Source organism: Heptranchias perlo, chromosome 34 (genome assembly GCF_035084215.1).
Source record: "Heptranchias perlo isolate sHepPer1 chromosome 34, sHepPer1.hap1, whole genome shotgun sequence".
Lineage (NCBI taxonomy): Eukaryota > Metazoa > Chordata > Chondrichthyes > Hexanchiformes > Hexanchidae > Heptranchias > Heptranchias perlo.
In genome coordinates this window covers 23,621,436-23,643,470 of record NC_090358.1, presented here as the reverse complement: position 1 = coordinate 23,643,470, position 22,035 = coordinate 23,621,436, and the positions used below count along the sequence as shown (strand labels likewise).

General features: G+C 40.4%; 1 protein-coding gene across 1 annotated transcript in view; it reads left to right on the top strand.

Annotated features, from left to right (window-relative positions):
- The window catches only part of LOC137301893 (lamin-B3-like), a 63,294-nt gene extending 45,651 nt beyond the window's left edge, over positions 1–17,643 (top strand). Inside the window, exons 9-11 of the mRNA XM_067971608.1 lie at positions 4,934–5,053; positions 7,305–7,418; positions 16,314–17,643. Of these exons, the coding sequence (XP_067827709.1) occupies positions 4,934–5,053; positions 7,305–7,418; positions 16,314–16,355 (276 nt within the window). The 3' untranslated portion in view covers positions 16,356–17,643. The remainder of the gene's footprint in view (positions 1–4,933; positions 5,054–7,304; positions 7,419–16,313) is intronic.
- Positions 17,644–22,035: the final 4,392 nt, after the last annotated feature.

The window sequence follows — 22,035 nt, the reverse complement described above, 5'->3', positions numbered from 1 at the left end:
GGCCATAATCTTCCAAACATCCTTAGATACGGGGGTGGTGCCAGAGGACTGGAGAATTGCAAATGTTACACCCTTGTTCAAAAAAGGGTGTAAGGATAAACCCAGCAACTACAGGCCAGTCAGTTTAACCTCGGTGGTGGGGAAACTTTTAAAAATGATAATCCAGGACAGAATTAACAGTCACTTGGACGAGTGTGGATTGATTAGGGAACGCCAGCATGGATTTGTTAAAGGCAAATGGTGTTTAACTAACCTGAGAGTTTTTTGATGAGGTAACAGAGGGTATCATCAAAATTGCGACTCATGGAATAAAGGGGGCATTAGTAACATGGATACAGACTTGGCTAAGTTGGTTGTTTTTCAGACTGGAGGGAGGTGTACAGTGGTGTTCCCCAGGGGTCAGTGGTGGGACCACTGCTTTTCTTGATATATATTAATGACTTGGACTTGGGTGTGCAGGGCACAATTTCAAAATTTGCAGATGACACAAAACTTGGAAGGGTAGTGATAGACTTCAAGAGGATATAAGCAGGCTGGTGGCATGGGCGGATACGTGGCAGATGAAATTTAACGCAGAAAAATGCGAAGTGATACATCTTGGTAGGAAGAACGAGGAGAGGCATTATAAACTAGAGGGCACAACTCTAAAAGGGGTACAGGAACAGAGAGATATGAGGGTATATGTGCACAAATCATTGAAGGTGGCAGGGCGGGTTGAGAAAGCGGTCAAAAAAGCATATGGAATCCTGGGCTTTATAAATAGAGGCATAGAGTACAAAAGTATGGAAGTCATGATGAACCTTCATGAAACACTGGTGCGGCCACTACTGGAGTATTGTGTCCAGTTCTGGGCACCGCACTTTAGGAAAGATGTGAAGGCCTTGGAGAGGGTGCAGAAGAGATTTACTAGAATGATTCCAGGGATGAGGGACTGCAGTCACGTGGATAGACTGGAGAAGCTAGGTTGTTCTCCTTGGAACAGAGACGATTGCGAGGAAATTTCATGGAGGTATTCAAAATTATGAAGGGTCTAGACAGAATAGATAGAGAGAAACTGTTCCCATTGGCGGAAGGGTCAAGAACCAGAGGACATAAATTAAAGGTGATTGGCAAAAGAACCTAAGGTGACATGAGGAAAAACCTTTTTACACAGCGAGTGGTTAGGATCTGGATGCACTGCCTGAGAGGGTGGTGGAGGCAGATTCAATCATGGATTTCAAAAGGGAACTGGATAAGTAGTTGAAAGGAAAAAATTTGCGGGGCTACAGGGATAGAGCGGGGAATGGGACTAGCTGGATTTCTCTTGCATAGAGCCGACGCAGAATCAATGGGCCGAATGGCCTCCTTCCGTGCTGTAACCTTTCTATGATTCTATGATTCATTGCTGATCTGTATCCTAACTCCATCCTGCCATCTTGGCTCCATGTACTTCAATACCCTTGGCTAGCAAAAATCTATCTATCTCAGATTTAAAATTATTAATTGAGCTAGTTTCTACTGCTGTTTCTGGGAGAGAGTTCCACACTTCTACCACCCTTTGTGTGAAGACGTGTTTCCTAACTTCTCTCCTGAATGGCCTGGATCTGACTTTAAAGTTATGTCCCCTTGTCCTAGACTGTCCCCACCAGCAGACAAAGTTTCTCTCTCTACCCTATCAATTCCTTTCCAAATCTGAAAAACCTCTATCAACTCTGTCATCGGCAAACTTGGGTATATGGCTCTCTATCGTGTTATCTTAGTCATGAATAAATAAATATAGAGAATAGTTGAGGCCCCAGCACAGATCCTTGTGGGACACCACTAGCCACTTCCTTCCAATTCATGTACCTACCTATTATCCCTACACTCTGTCTTCTACCACCTAACCAATCTCCTAACCGGGTCAATAATTTGCCTTCAATTCCATGAGCTTTAATTTTAGCTAACAGTCTCTTATGTGGAACCTTATCAAATGCCTTCTGGAAGTCCTTATAACCTACATCCATAGACATTCCACTGTCTACTACTTTAGTTACTTCCTCAAAAAATTCAATCAGGTTCATTAGACATGACCTACCCTTTCCAAATCCATGTTGGCTCTCTCTAATCAGCCCAAATTTCTCTCGGTGCTCAGTCACTCTGTGTCCTTAATTATAGATTCCAGTAACTTCCCCACAACAGATGTTAGACTAACAGGTATATAAATTCCTGGTTTCTCTCGCTCACGTTTCTTAAATAATGAAGTTACATTTGCAGTTTTCCAATCTAAAGGAACAATTCCTGAATGGAGAGAGCTTTGGAAGATTATGGCTGAAGCATCTGCAATTTCCTCATCTACTTCTTTTTAATACCCAGGGATGGAAACCATCAGGTCATGGGGATTTGTCAGTCTTTAGTGCCATTATTTTTTTCTAATACTGTTTTCTTGCTTACTTTAACTTTAGTGAGTTCCAGTCCTTGATTCATCAATAGTTTCCCTGGAATGTCAGGTATATTATCCTCTTCCTCTACTGTCAAGACTGACCCAAAGTAATTATTCAACAAGTCTACCACTTCTTAATTTTCATTTGCAATATTACCAGTATCTGTTTTTAAAGGGCCCACATTACCCTTGACTACCCTTTTTCTTTTAATATAATTGTAAAAGCTTTTTGTGTTGATCTTAATATCCCACGCAATTTCTTTCAATGGCTTGATTGGTCCTTTGTAAGAATTTTAATCTCCTATGAACAGCATGTTGATTCTCCATCCACTCCAATATCCCTTAAAAATAAACTTTTTATAATAATTAATTTAAAAACAAAACAATTAATTTAAAATGTACTAAACTTTCATGTTACAAATGCCTTGCACCAATTTTCGGATGCACTGATGTGTACTTCACTCCATTCCCCTTGCTGCTGCATCTTTGATGCAGCCTTTCCATGCATGTGCAAGGTAAGTGCCCACTCGGGTCTCTGCAAATGCGCAAAAAATTGGAGCCCATCCAGCTCATCCCTGAAATATTCACAACATCTCCCTGTTCTTTCTCTACTTCCAGTCGCTCGGGTGTGTTCTAGCTCCCTCAAACTACTCCCATACTCCAGTGCCTCCGCCCACCTCCCACCATAAATTGCTCCCAGGCCCCTCTGCTTGCTGTATTCCATGTTTTAAACCCAGAACCTACCCACTTTCCTCTGTCACCAAGTCCTCTACCCCTTCCAATCCTAAACCCTGGCCCTCCACTTTTTCATCTGCATGTGTTCTCATAGATTTTGGACAGCTTCTCCCCTATCTCCTGTACCTATCTCCTACTTCATAGATGTTCAATACCATCTTCCTGCCTGCCCAGAGATGCAATTTTATTCATGAAATTAAAACTAAGCTGGTTAAAAGCAAAATTGAAGTTGAACGAACATGGTCAGAATCATTTAGATTGGGAAACGTAGAGCAGTGAGAAACTTTGTCAAAAAGTGAGGAATACATGAACAAGTGTTGGCCATTCACCTGATTGAATCTACTCTGCATTTTGTTCATTGTGGTAGCTATTTTTCTTTTTAATCCCAATTCTCTGCCCTTTTTCATATCACTCAATGCTCTTATTTCCCAAGTGATTATCAATCTCCTTTATAAACACCTCAAATGATTCTCTGCTTTCTGGGACACAGCATTTAACATTTCCTGAGATATTTTGTGTGAAGGCATATTTCTGGAGATTTTGTTTTTAATTGGCTTAGCTCTAATTTTAATATTGTGCCTCCTTACTCTGGATTCCCCAACTAAAGAATAATTGTTCCTCATCTACCCTGGCAATTTTGTTTTATATTCTACAGTTCTTCCATTCTTTTATATCCCAGTGCTTTTCCATTTTGACTGTAATCCCATGTCATTATTATGCTCAAATGTACGACCATAAATCTGCTTAATCTATTTTGTAATGTTCTACGCTGTTCTTTACAGTTCACTGTACCTCCTAGCATAACATTTTCTGCAAATGTGGATATTCTCCTCTCTCTTCCCAAATCCGGGTAATTTATGTATCGAGTCTCACCACAACTTCCTGCTAATTCCAGAGTGCCCCTATTATACGCTCCACCTAACTCCTACTGATCAATTTTCTGTCCATGCCACGTGATTGCGATTCCACACACCTTAATTTTAGCTATTAATCTCTTGTACGGGACCTTATCAAATGCCATCTGAAAATCCCTACATATGCCAACCATTAGTCCTATTCTTATGATCTCAGTAAACTCTCTTCGGTTAGTTAGACATCAGCTACCTTTGTCACAACCGTGCCTACTCTCCGTGATGAGCTTATACTTTTCCAGTGCTCACTTACTCTGCTCGAATAATGAACTCTATCACTTGTCCCACTAAACTAGCTGGTTTGCTCTTCCCTCTTTATATTGTAATGTGTGTGGCTTTCCAATCCAAGTATATGAGAGAGAGAGAGAGAGAGACTACATCATGACAGCCATAGGGAAAGTGGAGGGAAAAAAGCAGATGGTGAAGAGAACAAGTGCCACAGAAGAAATTTGATAATAGGAAAAAATGAGAAAGATAATTTCACTAATTTTACCATGAGATCAACTAGTTTAACCTAACTGTGTTTATTTCAGTTTCCATTAGTGCTTTGTGCTTGTTTTGACCTACAGCACCCATCTGAATTTATTGTGCTTGTGCACATTTAAGTTAATGTACTATTAAGCCACTACAGATAAATGGATACATTTGAACTTGTATAAAAAAAATCTAAAAACGCAGTGTGAGTGCTGACCGCATGCACTCTTTGCCTCGTCATGAAGTTCTTGAACGTTTTTTTGGGGGTGGGGGGGCGGTAAATGCAGTGGATTTTGTTACAATTAATTTTACATTTGTCAGAATTAGGCATTTAAGCAGTGATGCAACTTTTTAACATGGTGAATCTTGAAGTAACGTTATTTAATTTTACTATTGCCTTTTCTTGTATCAGGTCTGGGCTGCAAGTACTGATGTTGTCCAAAGTCCAATAGTTGATTTGGTGTGGAAGAGCCAGACCTCCTGGGGAGTAGCAGATCATGTGAAGGTGGTTCTCCTCAATGCTGGTGGAGAGGTATGTGCAAAATATATAGATAGAAATGCACTGTATCTGAATAGTAACTCAGTCTGAAATAGTAAAAGTTTTATCACTCCATTTTAAATGTCCCCTTTACTAATCTGCGGATTTACAGTAAAACAATGCCCATTTCATATCCATTCTCATCTGCTGGAGGAAACCAGCAAAATTTTTTGGTGATGTTTTGGAAAAAAATGTTTGACCGTATACTAATGTTAAAATCTTTACAAAATGCAGTAGACGTCTAATAGTATAAGTTACAGCATGAATGCTTCACTAAAGTTGTGCCAATGCAGGTTCTTGGTACCTTGAGTCAAAAACATTTAACAAAAGTGTACTCATATCCTATATTTTTCTAATGTTGTGTTAGCTGGTGGTGGGATTATGTGAAATAATCTGCATAACTTTTTCTTTTAAAATAGATTGGAAAATTATCAACTCTGAATTTGTACAGATGTATAACTGAATAAAACATGAATTTTGTATTTCCAATTTGCAAGATATTCCAATGCAAATTCCCCATTACCAACAATTGTTTTAATTTAATGTAAACCCTGGGAGGTTAATGGATCCGATTTAATACAATGTACAAAATAATAATGTTTTCCCTGAAATGGAAATATTTCCATTATGTCACCTGTTGAGGATGCAGCATCAGCTAGTGACTTGAATTTGGATTTCTCCACTATTTCCTGGTTTGCTTCAGTCAGCATACCATTTTCCTGGTTCTCGTAAATGTTTTAATGCAGAAATGCTTCATTTGAGCTAAATGTGTAATTGTTGAGTAACTTGTACAAGAAGTCTGTTCGGTTTACCATGACATTGTACCCTTATAAAAGCCTCTGCTTTTTATATTAGAAATTTGCAAAATTTACAAGAATTTTCAAATAGAATCATAGAAATCAACGGCACAGCAGGAGGCCATTCGGCCCATCGTGTCTGTGCCAGCTGAAAAAGAGCTATCCAGCCTAATCCCACTTTCCAGGGTCCAAAGGTCCTACATAGGTGTAGGTTATGGCACTTCAAGTGCATATCCAAGTACTTTTTAAATGTGATGAGGGTTTCTGCCTCTACCACCCTTTCAGGCAGTGAGTTCCAGACCCCTACCACCTTCTGGGTGAAAAAAATTCTCCTCAACTCCCCTCTAATCTTTCTACCAATTACTTTAAATCTATGCTGCCTGGTTATTGAATTCTATGTTAAGGGAAATAGGTCCTTCCTCTCCACTCTATCTAGGCCCCTCATAATTTTATTTACCTCAATTAAATCTCTTCTCAACCTCCTATGTTCCAAAGAAAACAACCCCAGCCAATCCAATCTTTCCTTATAGCTAAGATTCTCCAGTCCTCGCAACACCCTCGTAAATCTCCTCTGTACCCTCTCTAGTACATTGACACCTTTCCTGTAATGTGGTGACCAGAACTGTACACAGTACTCTAGCTGTGGCCTAACTAGTGTTTTATACAGTTCTAGCATAACCTCCCTGCTCTTGTATTCTGTGCCTCGGCTAATAAAGGAAAGTACCCTGTATGCCGCCTTAATCACTTTTTCTACCTGTCCTGCTACCTTCAGGGAGCTGTGGACATGCACTTTTACTTTTCTGACCAGTCTACCACGTGGGACCTTGTCAAAAGTATTGCTAAAATCCATGTACACTACATCAAACGCACTACTCTATTTGACCCTCCTTTTAAAAAAAATTCAATCAAGTTATTCAGACACGACCTTCCCTTAATAAATCCATGTTGACTGTCCTTGGTTAATTCTTTCTAAATGACTATGCTGCCCCTCAGAATTTTTTCCAATAATTTGCCCACCACCGAGGTTAGGCTGACTAGCCTACAATTACTTAGTCTATCCCTTTCTCCCTCTTTAAACAATGGTACAACAAATGTTTGAAAATTATGCCCCGAATATGTAACCCCATCCTTTCACATAATTTGATGCCTAGGAAAAAATTGTGGCATGAGAACGAATTGCTCAAGGCCAAAGAAATCTGTTGAATACTGCATACATTGCAGTGATGGGAATCATTGTAGGGTTGGAATCCATTTATAGGCTTAAGTGAGCCTCAAGTTCCTTTTTAGATGTAAAACGAACAAGAATTCCTTTAGAATAATTTAACAAGATGTTATAATCCTGAATAATAGCATCTTGAGAGACCCCCTTCAGTCTTTTCATGGTTCTGAAGAGTACGTAGGGTTTTGGCCGAAAAACCCTATTTCAAATAACAATGCTGATTTCACAGGAGATGGCTACACGGACTGTTAAGCAAGTACGAGGAATACTGGAAAGCGAATCGAAAGAAGAGGACTGTGAAGATACCAGTGGGGACAGAAGTCTGATTGAATTTCTACCGATGGTATGAATGTATAAGGCTTGTTCAGAAGGAATCTGCTTATCTTCAACTGTACAAAGAGTTCTGGTGATCTTGTATTTGTAATAGATCACAAATTTGGTAGTACTACTGAGTTAGAATATGTGGGTAAATGGAGTAGATCTATCGGTCACCATTTTAATACCTATCGCAGTGGTGTACAAGATCATAAATAATATAAAAGGGGTAAGTTTGGAATAGTACTTCTAATTTAGACAATAAAAGTGGCCCATAAATAGGATTGGCATCTGGAAGTTCTTCATTCAGTCGTCAGTGCATTAAAATTGGCTTTCAGGTAGGGTACTGAAGGCAAAAATTCTAGGAATTGCACTTTAGGAAGGATGTCAAGACTTTGGAGAGGGTGCACAGAAGATTTACTGGAATGGTACCAGGGATGAGGGACTTCAGTTACGTGGAGAGACTAGAGAAGCTGGGATTGTTCTCAAAGAGAACAGAGAAGGTTAAGGGGAGATTTAATAGTTGTTCAAAATTATGAAGGGTATTGATGGAGTGAATAAGGAGAAATTCTTCCCATTGGCACAAGGGTCGGTAACCAGAGGACGCAGATTTATGGTAATTGGCAAAGGAGTCAGAGGTGAGTTGAGGAGAAATTTCTTTTACGTGAGTTACGATCTGGAATGCACTGCCTGAAAGGGTAGTGGAAGCAGATTCAATCGTAACTTTCAAAATGGAATTGGATAAATACTTGAAGGGGAGAAAATTGCAGGGCCCTGGGGAAAGAGCAGGGGAGTAGGACTAATTGGATAGCTCTTTCAAAGAGCTGACACAGCCATGATGGGCTGAATGGCCTCCTGTGCTGTAAGATTCTATGATTCTAAGAAGACCCTGGACTCATTTAATAACCAGCTGGGTGTTGTGATTCGGTTACTGTCTGTTCCTTCTGGATGGATGGACAGAATGGGCCAAATAGTTTTCCACGACTCTTGTGTTAATTGACCCATTTATTCCAAGGTTATCATGAAAATGTTTCCTGAATTGCTGACACTCGGGCCCTGATATTTACGGGGAGGCGGGGCGGGGCGGGGCGACTGCCAGCGGCCGAGAAACGTGGAGGTCCTGCCAAATTTAAAGGCAGGATCTCATTTGAATTTTTTTATCTCCGTTTCCCGCCTGGCAGTCGGCCAGATTGAGAGGCTGTCGGGCGGGAAGGCCTATGGACTATTTTTGCGGCCGTTATTTGGAAGTGGAGGAGGGGAAACGACAATCGGAAAACGGACGGAGGTCACGCGGTGATCCCTAAAGGAGTTAGTGCTACAGCCAGAGAAAGCGAGAGAATCCCCCCACCCCCCCCCCCCCCCCCAGCGACCTGGTACAAGGAAGTAGCCCAGAGAAAGGGCAGGAATTCCCCCCCCCCCCCCCCCCGCCAGGAGCGGAGAGCAGAACGGACACACAAAAGAATCAAAAAGTGACGTCACAACACAAGGAGTTGCAGATAAGTATTTAATTTAGTGGTTAGTTTTTTTTAAAAGTGGTTAGAGTTTAACAGTTAAACTTATTATACACTCTATAATAATTGTAGTTGGCTATCATTGAGAGATAACTATCTTTAAAAAAGGGTAATGAAATAATAATAAAGAAATTAAAGGGATACTATGATAAAACATATAAATAACATAAGAGGCATATAAGTAGACTCTAAATAGATCGGAGGGACGTCTGAAACCAGTTGCCTGCAATTCCTGAGCCATATGGGAACTCCAGGACGCTTCAGGTGGCATTGTAAGCAGTGTAGATGAAAACATAAAATTACAAAGTGATATTGATAGATTAGGTGAATGGGCAAAACTGTGGCAAATGGAATTCAATGTAGACAAATGTGAGGTCACCCATTTTGGATCAAAAAAGGATAGAACAGGGTACTTTCTAAATGGTAAAAAGTTTAAAAACAGTGGATGTCCAAAGGGACATAGGGGTTCAGGTACATAGATCATTGAAGTGTCATGAACAGGTGCAGAAAATAATCAAGAAGGCTAATGGAATGCTGGCCTTTATATCTAGAGGACTAGAGCACAAGGGGGCAGAAGTTATGCTGCAGCTGTACAAAACCCTGGTTAGACCGCACCTGGAGTACTGTGAGCAGTTCTGGGCACCGCATCTTCAGAAGGACATATTGGCCTTGGAGGGAGTGCAGCGTAGGTTTACTAGAATGATACCAGGACTTCAAGGGTTAAGTTACGAGGCAAGATTACACAAATTGGGTTTGTATTCTCTGGAGTTTCGAAGGTTAAGGGGTGATCTGATCGAAGTTTATAAGATATTAAGGGGAACGGATAGGGTGGATAGAGAGAAACTATTTCCGCTGGTTGGGGATTCTAGGAGTAGGGGGCACAGTCTAAAAATTAGAGCCAGACCTTTCGGGAGCGAGATTAGAAAACATTTCTACACACAAAGAGTGGTAGAAGTTTGGAACTCTCTTCTGCAAATGGTAATTGATACTAGCTCAATTGCTGAATTTAAATGTGAGATAGATAGCTTTTTGGCAATCAAAGGTATTAAGGGATATGACCCAAAGGTGGGTATATGGAGTTAGATCATAGATCAACCATGATCTAATCAAATGGCGAAGCAGGCATGAGGGGCTGAATGGCCTACTCCTGTTCCTATGTTCCTAAGTGCCATCGGCTACTCTAGCTCGAGCTCAGAGTTTCAGCTGGAGTAACTGCAGGCCATATGGGAGGCTGAGAATTTCCTGGATCGTTGGTTCCAGGAGGTGGTCACCTCACAGCCACAAAAAGCTCAGGACAATAAGAGGGTGGCCATCCGTCAGGGTAGGAAGAGGCAGGCAGTACAGGAATCCTCCGGTTTTCAGCATTGTCACCCTCACTGCTGTTTGACGCCTTGATGGAGTGCAGTCCAGAGCATGGCCTGCACAGGGGCACAGCGAAGTGTAAGAATGCAGTGGTTATAGGGGATTCAATAGTCGGGGACAGACAGGGTTTTCTGCAACTGCCTACGTGAGTCCCGCATGGTGTGTGGCCTCCCTGATGCTAGGGTAAAGGACATCACAGAGGGTGCAGAACATTTTGAGGGGGGGGGAAGAGGGAACAGCCGGAAGTCGTGGTCCATGTGGGGTGGGGTCAGGTTTCACATTTTTAAGAATTTAACCCTCTCCTGCCAATCCTGTGGGGCTAAAATCCACCCCCCCCCCCCCCCCACCCCCAAACCAGGTGTTTTTGGTTCTTTGTGCGTTGTTCTAGATACAAACAATTGGAATCTGGAGCATAATATTGTACCTTGCTACATAATAGTGTTATTTCAGGTTACGTCATTGACCAGCAATCAAAAACAAGGCTGTTGTGTGGAAGTCCCAGAAAGGCTCTAATGTAGTTGTTAGCAATGTGCTTTAAATGAATATTGAGAAATCCAATTTAATTTGTTTGCAGCAGTGAAGAGAACAGTTAAGGAGGGATAGTTGAACAAATAACTTCCATTGGTGGCTGTAGTTTTTTTTAAAGAAATAAATCCTGCTCATGAATTCATAATTTTCTGCCACTGACTCGTGCTGGTCTGTGGTTCATTAGGTGTCATTCACCCTCCTGTACCTAGCCCAACTAACCATTCATTGTGTGAATCCCAACAGTGGAACTTATTTGCTCATGGGAAACAGCACACTTGAGCCCAATCCTATCCTCAACTGACATGCATCCACATACACTGGGCAGCAGGAATTGCTGGATACTGATGAGGAGCACAACCTCTCGTGGAACTCCATCCCCAAGGCACTGGGACCAATTTCACATGCCCCTACTGCCATCCTAGTTCAGATGAGCAAACTCAGCAAGACCAGGAATTGAACCTCCTTGGTTTGCATAGCTCAATCACATGCAAGAGTACTCAATATTTAAGCTGCCTGTGAGATAACAAATAGGATGCATTTTTAACAACTGCACTTATGGTTTTGGATTCTAATAGTTGCGCTTAGTGCATGGTGAATGCTGTGTCGAATTTAAATTGAAATTCATAAAATCTTAAGATATTTTTGTAAAAACTACTGTTGATCTGGGAAGGGGGAGAAAGAGGTGGGGGGGGTGGGGAAAGTCTCTCTCTGCTTCACTCCCTGGTGTGCTTGTTGCTACACGACCTTGGCTTAGAAGTAACACTCTCACCTTTTGAATCAGAAGGTAAGTGAATTGTGAATTACGCCGGCTGTGATTAAATAAAAAAGTTGATCTGATGTATGCGAACATTGTAAATTATTTCTGGCAGTACTGCTATTGTCACATTTACTGCTGGAAATATCATGTGTGGTACAGAGGAGACGTGGTTGCATAATGAGTAAAGCTAATTAATAACAAATGAATGATTCGTGTTGTATGATTTCCTGTTCACCAGTTGTATAAACATCCTGTTCAACAGATCCTGCCACGGTTTGTGTTTAGACTGTGATTTAGGTGGAGGAGTTTATTAAGAAATTCCATTTCATTTTGTTAAAGTTTGTATAACATGGTTCACTTCTTCTCCCTTCTAAAGACAAAAGTGATGTTTTCGACTCGACTCTTTTTTTCTCAATTCTAATTCTGATGATCTTGGCAAAGAACAATCCACCATTCTGGCTTCAATTCTTTTCACTCCTCCCCCATGTTTGCTGGATCTTCAGGGATCAGGGTCTGGGCTCCAGCAAGTCCTGATTGTGTCTTCCAAATGACCTGTGTGGTTTATATTTCTCTGTAGGGAAAATAAGTTGATTTTTCTTGTGAAATGATGACAAGCTGACACATGGAGTGAAATAGTGACTGTTGGCACATGTTGAAATGGCGATTCATTGTATTGTTACTCAAACTCATTCTTTCCAGAACCTCGGAACTCAAATGCCTTACTTCCCTTCCTTCCGTAGATATTTACAGTCCAAGCTTGTTCCTACTCAGTCTTGGCTCAGTGCTAGCACTCTTGCCTCTAAATGGGTTCAAGCCAGTCTTTCAGATGAGACATTAAACTGAGGTCCTGTCCACCTGCTTAGCGGCTGTAAAAGATCCCTTGGCACTATTTGAAAAGGAGCAGGGGAGTTTTCCTGGTGTGCTGGCCAACATTCCTCCCTCAGCCAACACCACCACCAACAACTTGCATTTATATAGTGCCTTTAACAAAGTAAAATGTTCCAAGGCGCTTCACAGGAGCGTTAGCAAACAAAATTTGACATCACTAAAACAGTCACTTGGTCATCTCTCATTGCTGTTTGTGAAACGTTACTGTGCACAAATTGGCTGCCACAGTTGCCTGCATTACAACATTTTAAAAGTATTTCATCAGTTGTGAAGCACTTTGGGACATCATGAAGATGTGAAAGATGCTACATAAATGCAAGTTAAGTGGGGGTTTTTTCCCTGTCATTCTTGGTATTGTCCTGCAATATGGACATTTTTTTCAACTAGGTAGCTTCATTTTTTTTTTAGAAGAAATCTTCCACTGGTAGTTTGAAAACAACAAATTAGTTTGTGTATTTTCAGGGTTGGGAGGTGGAAGACTAGATTATGGTTTAATCCGTTTGTGTTCTCAGCTGCATTGAGGTGGAAAGGAATAAAACCGGGTGGTTATAAATTTGTTGAGATCATGTTATCATTTTTGATCAATCATCTTCCTTTCCAATAAAATGAACACATTTCATTTTGTTCTCGAGTCACAGTTTTGACCCCATCGATCCACTTATTATCAATCCAGACGTTTTTGAATGAGCTCCCCCAACCCTTCGGTCATTCTATCAAACAATGTATTTGATAGTTCACCACTTTTCTCTTTCTATATAACTATCAGTTGTTTTCATGCTGAGTTCCATAAAAATAGGTAACCTTTGTTGATTCAGTCCCAAGACACTCAGTAGAGGTTTAGTGTGTACATTTTGAATACATGTTGCCAGCTTTCATTTTGAAGTTCATCCTTCGAACGCAGCAGTCCAAACCAGTATATTCTTTACGTTGATTTGCCACTTTGTTTCATCTGATTTTGGGTATGTTAATCAGCTCACCTTGATGTTTGCATCGCTATGCCTTCTGCCCTCTGATGTTACTTTTCTCCTCTTAGCACTCAGTTTTAGGTTATAAGTTTCGTGGAACTAATTCATTAAACATGGATCCTTGGAAAAGCAAGGAAATTACATCGGTAGATATTATTTTTCTGTAATATTCTATCTCTAATATCTATTGTGACTTGGAGTTAAATATCACTTGCCCAATGCTGTTCACTGAGGCCCCTTCCCAACTATGTAACTGGTTTTACATCAATGGAGAGTCGTTATAAATGGAGGCAAAAGGAAGATTTTTTTAAAAAAAACAAAAGATGTTCTGCTGAGATCTTAATACGTTTATTAAATAGAGTTACACCATAATTTAAGGTATCTAATTTCCTCTTCTGTAATTTTTGTGAAATTTATTGTTGAACCTTCTTCACGTATTCAAGAAACTTAAATATTTTAGTGATAATGGTCCAAAATAATTTCACTGATATCCCAACTTTGCATAGAAAAAAAAACACAAATCTCAGATTTAATGTCAATTCCATTAACATCTGTATTTAGAGAGTATGCCATTTTATCTTTTTATTCTTTATAAAGCACCTGTGGACTGCATGCTGATGGTTTATGAAACCACAGGATCTTCCCCAAACCAACAGGACAGGACTTTTTTTGCTGCTAATTTTTTTTTAAACCACGCCCCCCCCCGCCCCCCCCCCACTTGATGGCATTAGTTCCTTGTGGGATACAGTTCCACAATCACCGCATCCCCAGCCCCCATTACCCAAGAAGTCATTACCAGCAATGTGTATTTGTTAAAATTTTAACTTATTGTCATGCGTGTCACACAGCAAAATTTCACTACGTCTGCACTAGTCAGTCTGTCTGTCTAAAATCAAACACACCCTGAAAGTGAGTAAATAAAATCAACTGCAACTTATTTTTAAATTCAAAGCTGCTGTATAAATGGTACATACTTTAGTACAAATGGATTACAGAAATTGCCGGTATCGTGCTATGTCACTCATGCCTGCAACACTGGTAAATTGTACAGTAAACACCAACTATTTATTAATAAACCACTGTTCTCACTTGTGTGTCCTCTATGTAGTCATCAACACATTTAATTCTTAAGGTTAAACATTTTATGCAAAACCCATCAGCTAATAGTTGTTTTCTAATTTAAGAGTGATGGTAATGCAGTGTGTTCGTTCTCTAAGCTACACCACAGACTAATAGCACTTGTGTTCACGACCATAAATCTCCATACGAGTTAATAGTCTTGGCTGCGTGACTGAAAGGAAGTGGTACTTGGAGGGGAGGCATTTTCTCTATAAGGGAGAAAGGCCAGAGAGTGAGCCACCATGATTGCACATTTAGTGCAACAAATCTTGGAGTGGTAGAAGTTGGAAAGAAAGTGGCTATAGAATCTTACAGCACAGGAGGAGGCCCTTCAGCCCACCATGCCTGTGCCGGCTCTTTGAAAGAGTTATCCAATTAGTCCCACTCCTCCGCTCTCTCTTCATAGCCCTGCAAAGTACCTGCGATCTTTAGGATGTACGGCCCATGGGGACTTGGGTTGGGGATGGAATGGAGGAGAAATCTGCTAAGCCAAGCAACTTGGGCTGATCCAATTTAAACTTGTTTGGAAAGCTGATCTATCTAGTTTATCTTGAAGACTTGTTTCCTGTTGTTTTCCTAATGTGGCAGGAAAGAAGAAAAAAATGTTGTTCCGTTTCTTGTGTTAGCACTATAGTTCAGCACAAGTAGATGAGGGTGTACTCTGTTCCATATATATCTAACTACCTAGACAACGTGCAATTTTTGTTCATTAAGTGATTTTAGTAAAATGTTGAATAGCTTGTGTTTTTGAGTTTGTACGGTTACCTTGTGAAGAGCAATGTCACAAGTTACTTTAACAGCAAGCATTAGATTTATTTTGATACTCCTTTCTCTCGCTTCATTTTAGTACATTAAATCTGCATTAAAAATGACTCTGAATTATAAAACAATAATTTGGATTTGGTGAGATCACAGCCCGCAGTAATTTAAATTGTGGTCATCAGTCACTGAAAGGGATCAGTTACTGGCTGTAACCTGTCGATGATGGTGAATTCTCTTCACTGTGCTTTTTTTGTTGTGATTTTCATGCTCCCGGATTTAAAATCTGAAAGCTTCCTGATTTTATAAGCTGGATCACAAATAAACATTGTATTTTTAACAAAATACTTGTGAAGGTACCAGAATTTTTAAAATGGTAAAATATATATTTTTTAAAAATGACAAAATTGAAAATGAAGTTGCTTCATTGTGTGTACAGTGTCTACTTGGCTCTTCTGCTAATAGGGACAGCGGTGATACTTTTAAAAATTTTTATTCTTAAAACATTGGGGGGGTGGGCTGATTCTTAGAACTGTATTTATATTTGGTATTTCTGTCATGTATAAGTTTCCATAGGGTTGCATATTTTTCTGAAGTTAAATAAAATTATTTCATTCTCTTTATTTGTTCCTACTTGATGTGATCCATATTCTCTGATCTCACTGGTGTGTTTCCTGCACACTTTTTTATCATATTTATCTTTATCATGTAGGTGTGGGTATGGAGTTATAAGTGGTTGCATGCTTTCCAGCAGGGGTCACGAGAGAGCAATCAAAAGCTGAAACTTTGGCTGATTTTTTTTTTCCCCTTCACTAACCAGAGATACTGAGACTAATTGAGCCTTTAATCTCACCGCTGCTGAGATCAGCTAACTCTGTGCAGCCCAGGAATTGGGGGGAAAAAAAACCTGGTGTTTAATGGTCTGTGTCCTCCGTTACATGCTGCTAATACTAACTGAACCATTAGAGGAGTTCTTAACCTTTTTATTTAATTCAGTACATACATTGAGTGAATACTGTCTATTTGGTTTCCAGAGTCATGCTGAGAATGAAGACTCAAGCTGTACTATAATGTAACAGCTAAAGCCACAGATGGTCAGGGCTGGATCCTTCAGCAGATGAGTCTATTTCTAATTTAGTGTTTTTTTTAAAATGAGTTCTGAATGTAACGTTGCTTTTGGAACGTAGAGTAGTGTCTGTTCCAGAAGGGAAAAAGTTTGATTTTAAAAATTAGTAGCTGTTTAATGGGAACACCTCATAATCTTGTCATCAAATGGTTTCTGTTAATCAAATACCATACTGTTAAAAATATTCAATATTCCTAACTTGCACTGAAGCATTCTGAAGTGCAAGAACTTATATTAATGTTGTTGCTTAATATGTGAAAAAGCAATGTTATCCAAAAATCGACTTAAACAATTAAATTTTACTATATCAGTTTCTGAGAACTCTACTGAGCACTGATTTATTCCAGAGGATAACAGCAAAGTACTTTGGATACCTCAATTTTGTTTCTGCTTAATATAAACCGTCAATCTTTCCATTTCAGATACTAGAGAAGTGAATTTATCAGATAGATGTTGTCATTAATGGGGTCCCATTAAGTAGTGTTTTGTTGTACATTTTTGTCACAATACTGCTGAATTGTAAAGTTCAGGAAGTTTTTTTTACTTTGGCTTATGATTCATTTAGAGATCTGTGTAAATGAAAATGATACACAAGCATAATAAAATGTTAATTGCTCCAACAGAAACGTGATAAACTCTGGAGAAGATTCTAACAATTTAACTGAAGTGGCCTTTAAAAGTATTTCATCTCAGTAATTTTTCATTTGGGGCTGTTTTGTTCGATCAGTGCGTCCTTGCAAAATTTTCATCTATCAGCTGCCACCTTTACATTCTTTTGTTGAATTCATTAGTTCCTCACAAAATTCTAACAAACCTCAAGATTTATCAAGCTGCAATAATAACAAATGTTTTTTTTAAAAAAGATGTGCTGCTTTTGATGGGCAGTCTCTAGAAATCAGATATTTCAATTTCACCCAGCTCTTAAATTTGTTTGCTTGTGGGTTATATATTGCCTACTAAAATTTCAACTTTAATCTCATCTCTTTCTCCTGCCCGCCCTCCCTCCCCATCTTCCAAGAAAAAAATTACAAATTAAAGACAGTCTTGATTGCACTAATCCACTTTTACTGCTGCTTATATATTCTGTCATTGATTTAAGATAAGAATGTCTGTCTTTTATTTCTATATACAATTTATTCATAGAAGCAAAGAAATGTAAATGAGGATTACTATTTATGAACAAATGTTAATTTGAAACTTAAAATTCACTTGCATATAAATAAATATCTTTGCATTTATACTATGCTGTTTCATTTTACTCATGTTTTCCATTATTTTACATGTAGCTTGAACCCTGTGAAAATGATTGTAAACTTGTTCATTTAGCTATGTCACTGAACATCACACCGACTATTGATGCATCCATGCATACACATGGGAGTCCAATCTCCTGTGGCAGCAGTGTAGATCACCAGAGTTTGTGCATTCTTGTTACCCCCATTCTATGCCAGTTTGAATGGACAGTTTGTTTTTCATGCAAGGTCTCGACAAAACCAATTTCAAACAAAATCCATCCTTAAGATTGCGTACCAAGCTCAAACTAATCTAGAGATTCAAAACTACATCCTTACCTTAAGTAGGGATTGCAGTTACATGGCTGAGGCCCAGAATTTATCTAGTGGATACTTGTGAAGGCTCCATTGTTCGATACTGGTTGTATTGGGTATAATTTAAATACAGTGCCATGCATCCATGCAAATATGTAATGATTCATAAATCTGCAGCATGAGATGAAGCTCACACTCTGTAGGGATGACTGCGATTCTAAAGAGTTAGCAATGTGTGGATAACTGGCTGAATATTTTGGGATATCCCTGGGAATTCAAGTTTGTAGACCAGCTCTTCAACAGCAAAAAAAACTCTTCGAAATAATGTGATTTTTAACATGCAGAAAGTGGGAGGGGAGGGGAGAAGAGTGGGGACTTTGTGGTACAGAGGTGATCTACTCCTGTGACCTGCAAAATAGTACCAGTTCATTTTTCCCCACAGCTAAAGGATTAGGTTCCTTGCTCCAAGGTTCATCTTCTCATTGTCTGTCTAATTTAGATGAGTTCTTCAGTTATGTCAGTAGCTTGAAGGTTTACGGTTAAATTAAATAGTCCTTCATAGTTTGCTAAATTTAATTATTTAATTTTGTTGGTGCAGTTTGTATATTGTCTCCTTTTTTGCGAGTTTTCATTTTGGGACTTGAGGCATCAGTGCACCTAATTCTGAACATCTATTGCCAAGTGTGTCATCTTGGATCCTGTTTGAACCCAAAGAGACTCTGCTCAGCTTCCCCACAAAAAGGATAGTTGGTCATTTGACAAGTGCAGGTTTGAGACCTTGCTACGTGAACACCAATCAGAAGCAACAAGGTAAGCAGAACGCTCGGTATCAAACGTGAGTGCATTGCCACTATCCTCCTGACCACAGCATAGACACACACCATACCTCAGTTGGAGGTGCAAAGCTTCAGCAGCAGCGACCTACCCCTGTATCCAATCATGGGAGGTACTGAGCCCTGAGCATGTGAATATTTGAGCATGTATTCTGAAACCTGACCGCCAGTAAAACCTCCCAGCAGTAATCCATCCCAAGGCGGTTTCCTCATCAGCTATACAATGGACAGCAACTGTCAGCATATGAAAGAACATACAAGAGCACAGCTGGTATGCCTCTTTGCTAAAGTCCCTTGCATGGATGTCCAAGTCAAGCACTGTACTGCACCCGTCACCAACTGCTTAAGCCAGGGCCTCAAGGAGTTTTGACAGAGTCATGCTGTGCGTGACTCTCCCTTCAGGGTATTCATTGACTTGTTCATGTTGGCCAGAGTCCTCCCTCCTTTCTGCAAATCCCTGGCAGCTTTCCTATATTGGTTTGAAATCACTCATACAGTCCTACAGAAGCTCTTTAATTGCATACCTACAAGTTCTGAACCATGAAAGAGAACTGCTTGGACAGGAGCATAACCACTTTGGGACATTGCTGCCATTGGAAAAAGGATGGGAAAGACCAAAGGGCTCTTCACCCCTACTCAGTGCAATCCCTGGCTGAAGTTGGCATCCACCAGGACTCTTGGGAGCCACAATGAATGAACAATTGGACCAGATCATAGAAATTTACGGCACAGAAGAAGGCCATTTGGCCTATCCTGTCTGTGCTGGCTGAAAAAGCTCTATCCAGCCTAATCCCTGTAACTTTCAATCAATACCTTTTTGAGGTTCTCAAACTTTATAAAACCAACATACAACAGGTGGAACAACCACCACCGTAGCCCAAATCAAGACGATGGGTAGAGTGCACGTGATCCAGCTGGCTCTGTCAAAATCACAATTTCACCTATGAAGAATGCTTGCAATACTTTCAGAAATGCCTGGAACAGACACTCCAAGCCTATCCTGTATGATGCCATCCAAAACATTGTTGATTAATTCATGGAATAGGATAGGTAACCATTGGACAACTTAACTTCTCTCCTTTTCCAGGAAAGATAAATTCAGTGAGTCTCCCATCCACCCGTACATTGGCCTTGGTGTCCAGATAAAATTCAAGATCTGGCTGTGTATTCCCATAGCTTCCAGAGCTAGGTTGAAAGCCTTTGGCAAATGGATGAAAGGAATTTATGTGGGTTTCCCAAGAGTCATTCTGTGCTCCGCAATCTCAAATAAAGCCACAACCCATTCGACACAATCAGTAGAATCCAGACTAGAACTAGGGGACAAGGTTTAAAAATAAGGGGTCTCCCATTTAAGACTGAGATGAGGAGAAATTTTTCCTCCGAGGGTCATGAGTCTATGGAACTCCCTTTCCCAGAGAGCGGTGGAGGCAGGATCATTAAATATTTTTAAGGCTGAGTTAGATAAATTCCTGATTAACAAGGGAGTCAAAGGTTGTAGTAGGTAGACGGGAAAGCAGGGTTGAGGTCACAATCAGGTCAACCATGATCTTATCAAATGGCAGAGCAGGCTCGAAGGGCCTACTCCTGCTCTTAATTCGTATATTAAGCTTTGAGCACACAGGCTGTATGTGCCTCAAACAGAACTTTATTTGCTAGCCTCCAAAGACTGCAGATTAGCTGCTTGGGGAAGGAGAGCCTGGCTTGCTGCAGGTGGCAACATAAATCCAATAGAGTCAGAGTATAAGTGGATTTGTTGAAGGAATGAATTTCTTTGGCAGCATATTGAGTACATGCATTGGGAGGATCTTTGAGAACTTCGACGCTGCTCCCCTCATTGCCCCATAAATTCCCGGGCCTGTGCCTTAATGAAGCAGGAGGGAGGCCATTCCCAGCCTCCTGCCTGAGTTGCTGCTTTGTTTGTTCAATTTGGGCTCAAGTGGAGGGATGCTTGAAGAACCTTGGCACAAAGGCCTGCCCAGGGACCCCTAGCAGACTGCAGGGGGTCTCTGACAGCTTTCCAGCATTAGCCAGAAGGCCCTGATCTTGGCAGCGCTCAGCCTCTGAGGGCTGCATCTGTGCACCCTATGTTGAGACACTAGGCCCAGACAGGGTGCAGTATTTGATCGGGGTGCTCCCATACAAACATAAGAAATAGGAGCAGGAGTAGGCCGTACGGCCCCTCGCGCCTGCTCTGCCATTCAATAAGATCATGGCTGATCTTCAACCTCAACTCCACTAAACCACCCCATCCCCATATTCCTTGATTCCCCTAGAGTCCAAAAATCTATCTATCTCAGCCTTGAATATACTCAATGTCTCAGCATCCACAGCCCTCGGTAGAGTGTTCCAAAGATTCACAACCCTCAGTGAAGAAATTCCTCCTCATCTCAAGCTTAACTGACTGACCCTTATCCTGAGACTATGCCCCCTAGTTCTAGACTCTCCAGCCAGGAGAAACAACCTCTCAGCATCTACCCTGTCAAGCCCCCTCAGCATCTTATACGTTTCATTGAGATCACCTCTCATTCTTCTAAACTCCAGAGAGTATAGCCCCATTCCACTCAACCTCTCCTCACAGGACAACACTCTCATCTTAGGAATCAATCTAGTGAACCTTCATTGCACTACCTCTAAGGCAAGTATATCCTTCCCTAGGTAAGGAGACCTAAACTGTACATAGTACTCCAGGTGTGGTCTCACCAAAGCCCTGTACAATTGTAGCAAGACTTCCTTACTCTTGTACTCCAACCCCTTCAATAAAGGCCAACATACCATTTGCCTTCCTAATTGCTTGCTGTACCTGCATGCTAACTTGTGTTTCTTGTGCGATGACACCCAAATCTCTCTGAACCAACATTTGATAGTTTCTCATCATTTAAAAAATATTCTGTTTTTCTATTCTTCCTACCAAAGTGAATAACCTGACATTTCCCCAGATTTTACTCCCGGACCATGCAAATGGCCTGGGGGAAGAATAACACTGGCAGCTGCTTCCTCTCAGGCCTAGGACCTGTTGGATGCCTGTAGAGGACATTTCTAACCTATGCTTTTTTTCTCCAGAGATGCTAATAGCATGATAACCTAAGTGATTTTCTACAACTATGATCTTATGACTTTCTTCTATATTTAGATCAATGATGTGTTTCTCAATCTGTTACAACCATTCCCAGAATTTGAAAGTCTCATTTATAGATTTACAGGCATTAGAACCAAAATATTTATTTTGTTGTAACTAAGCTATCAAGTTTTG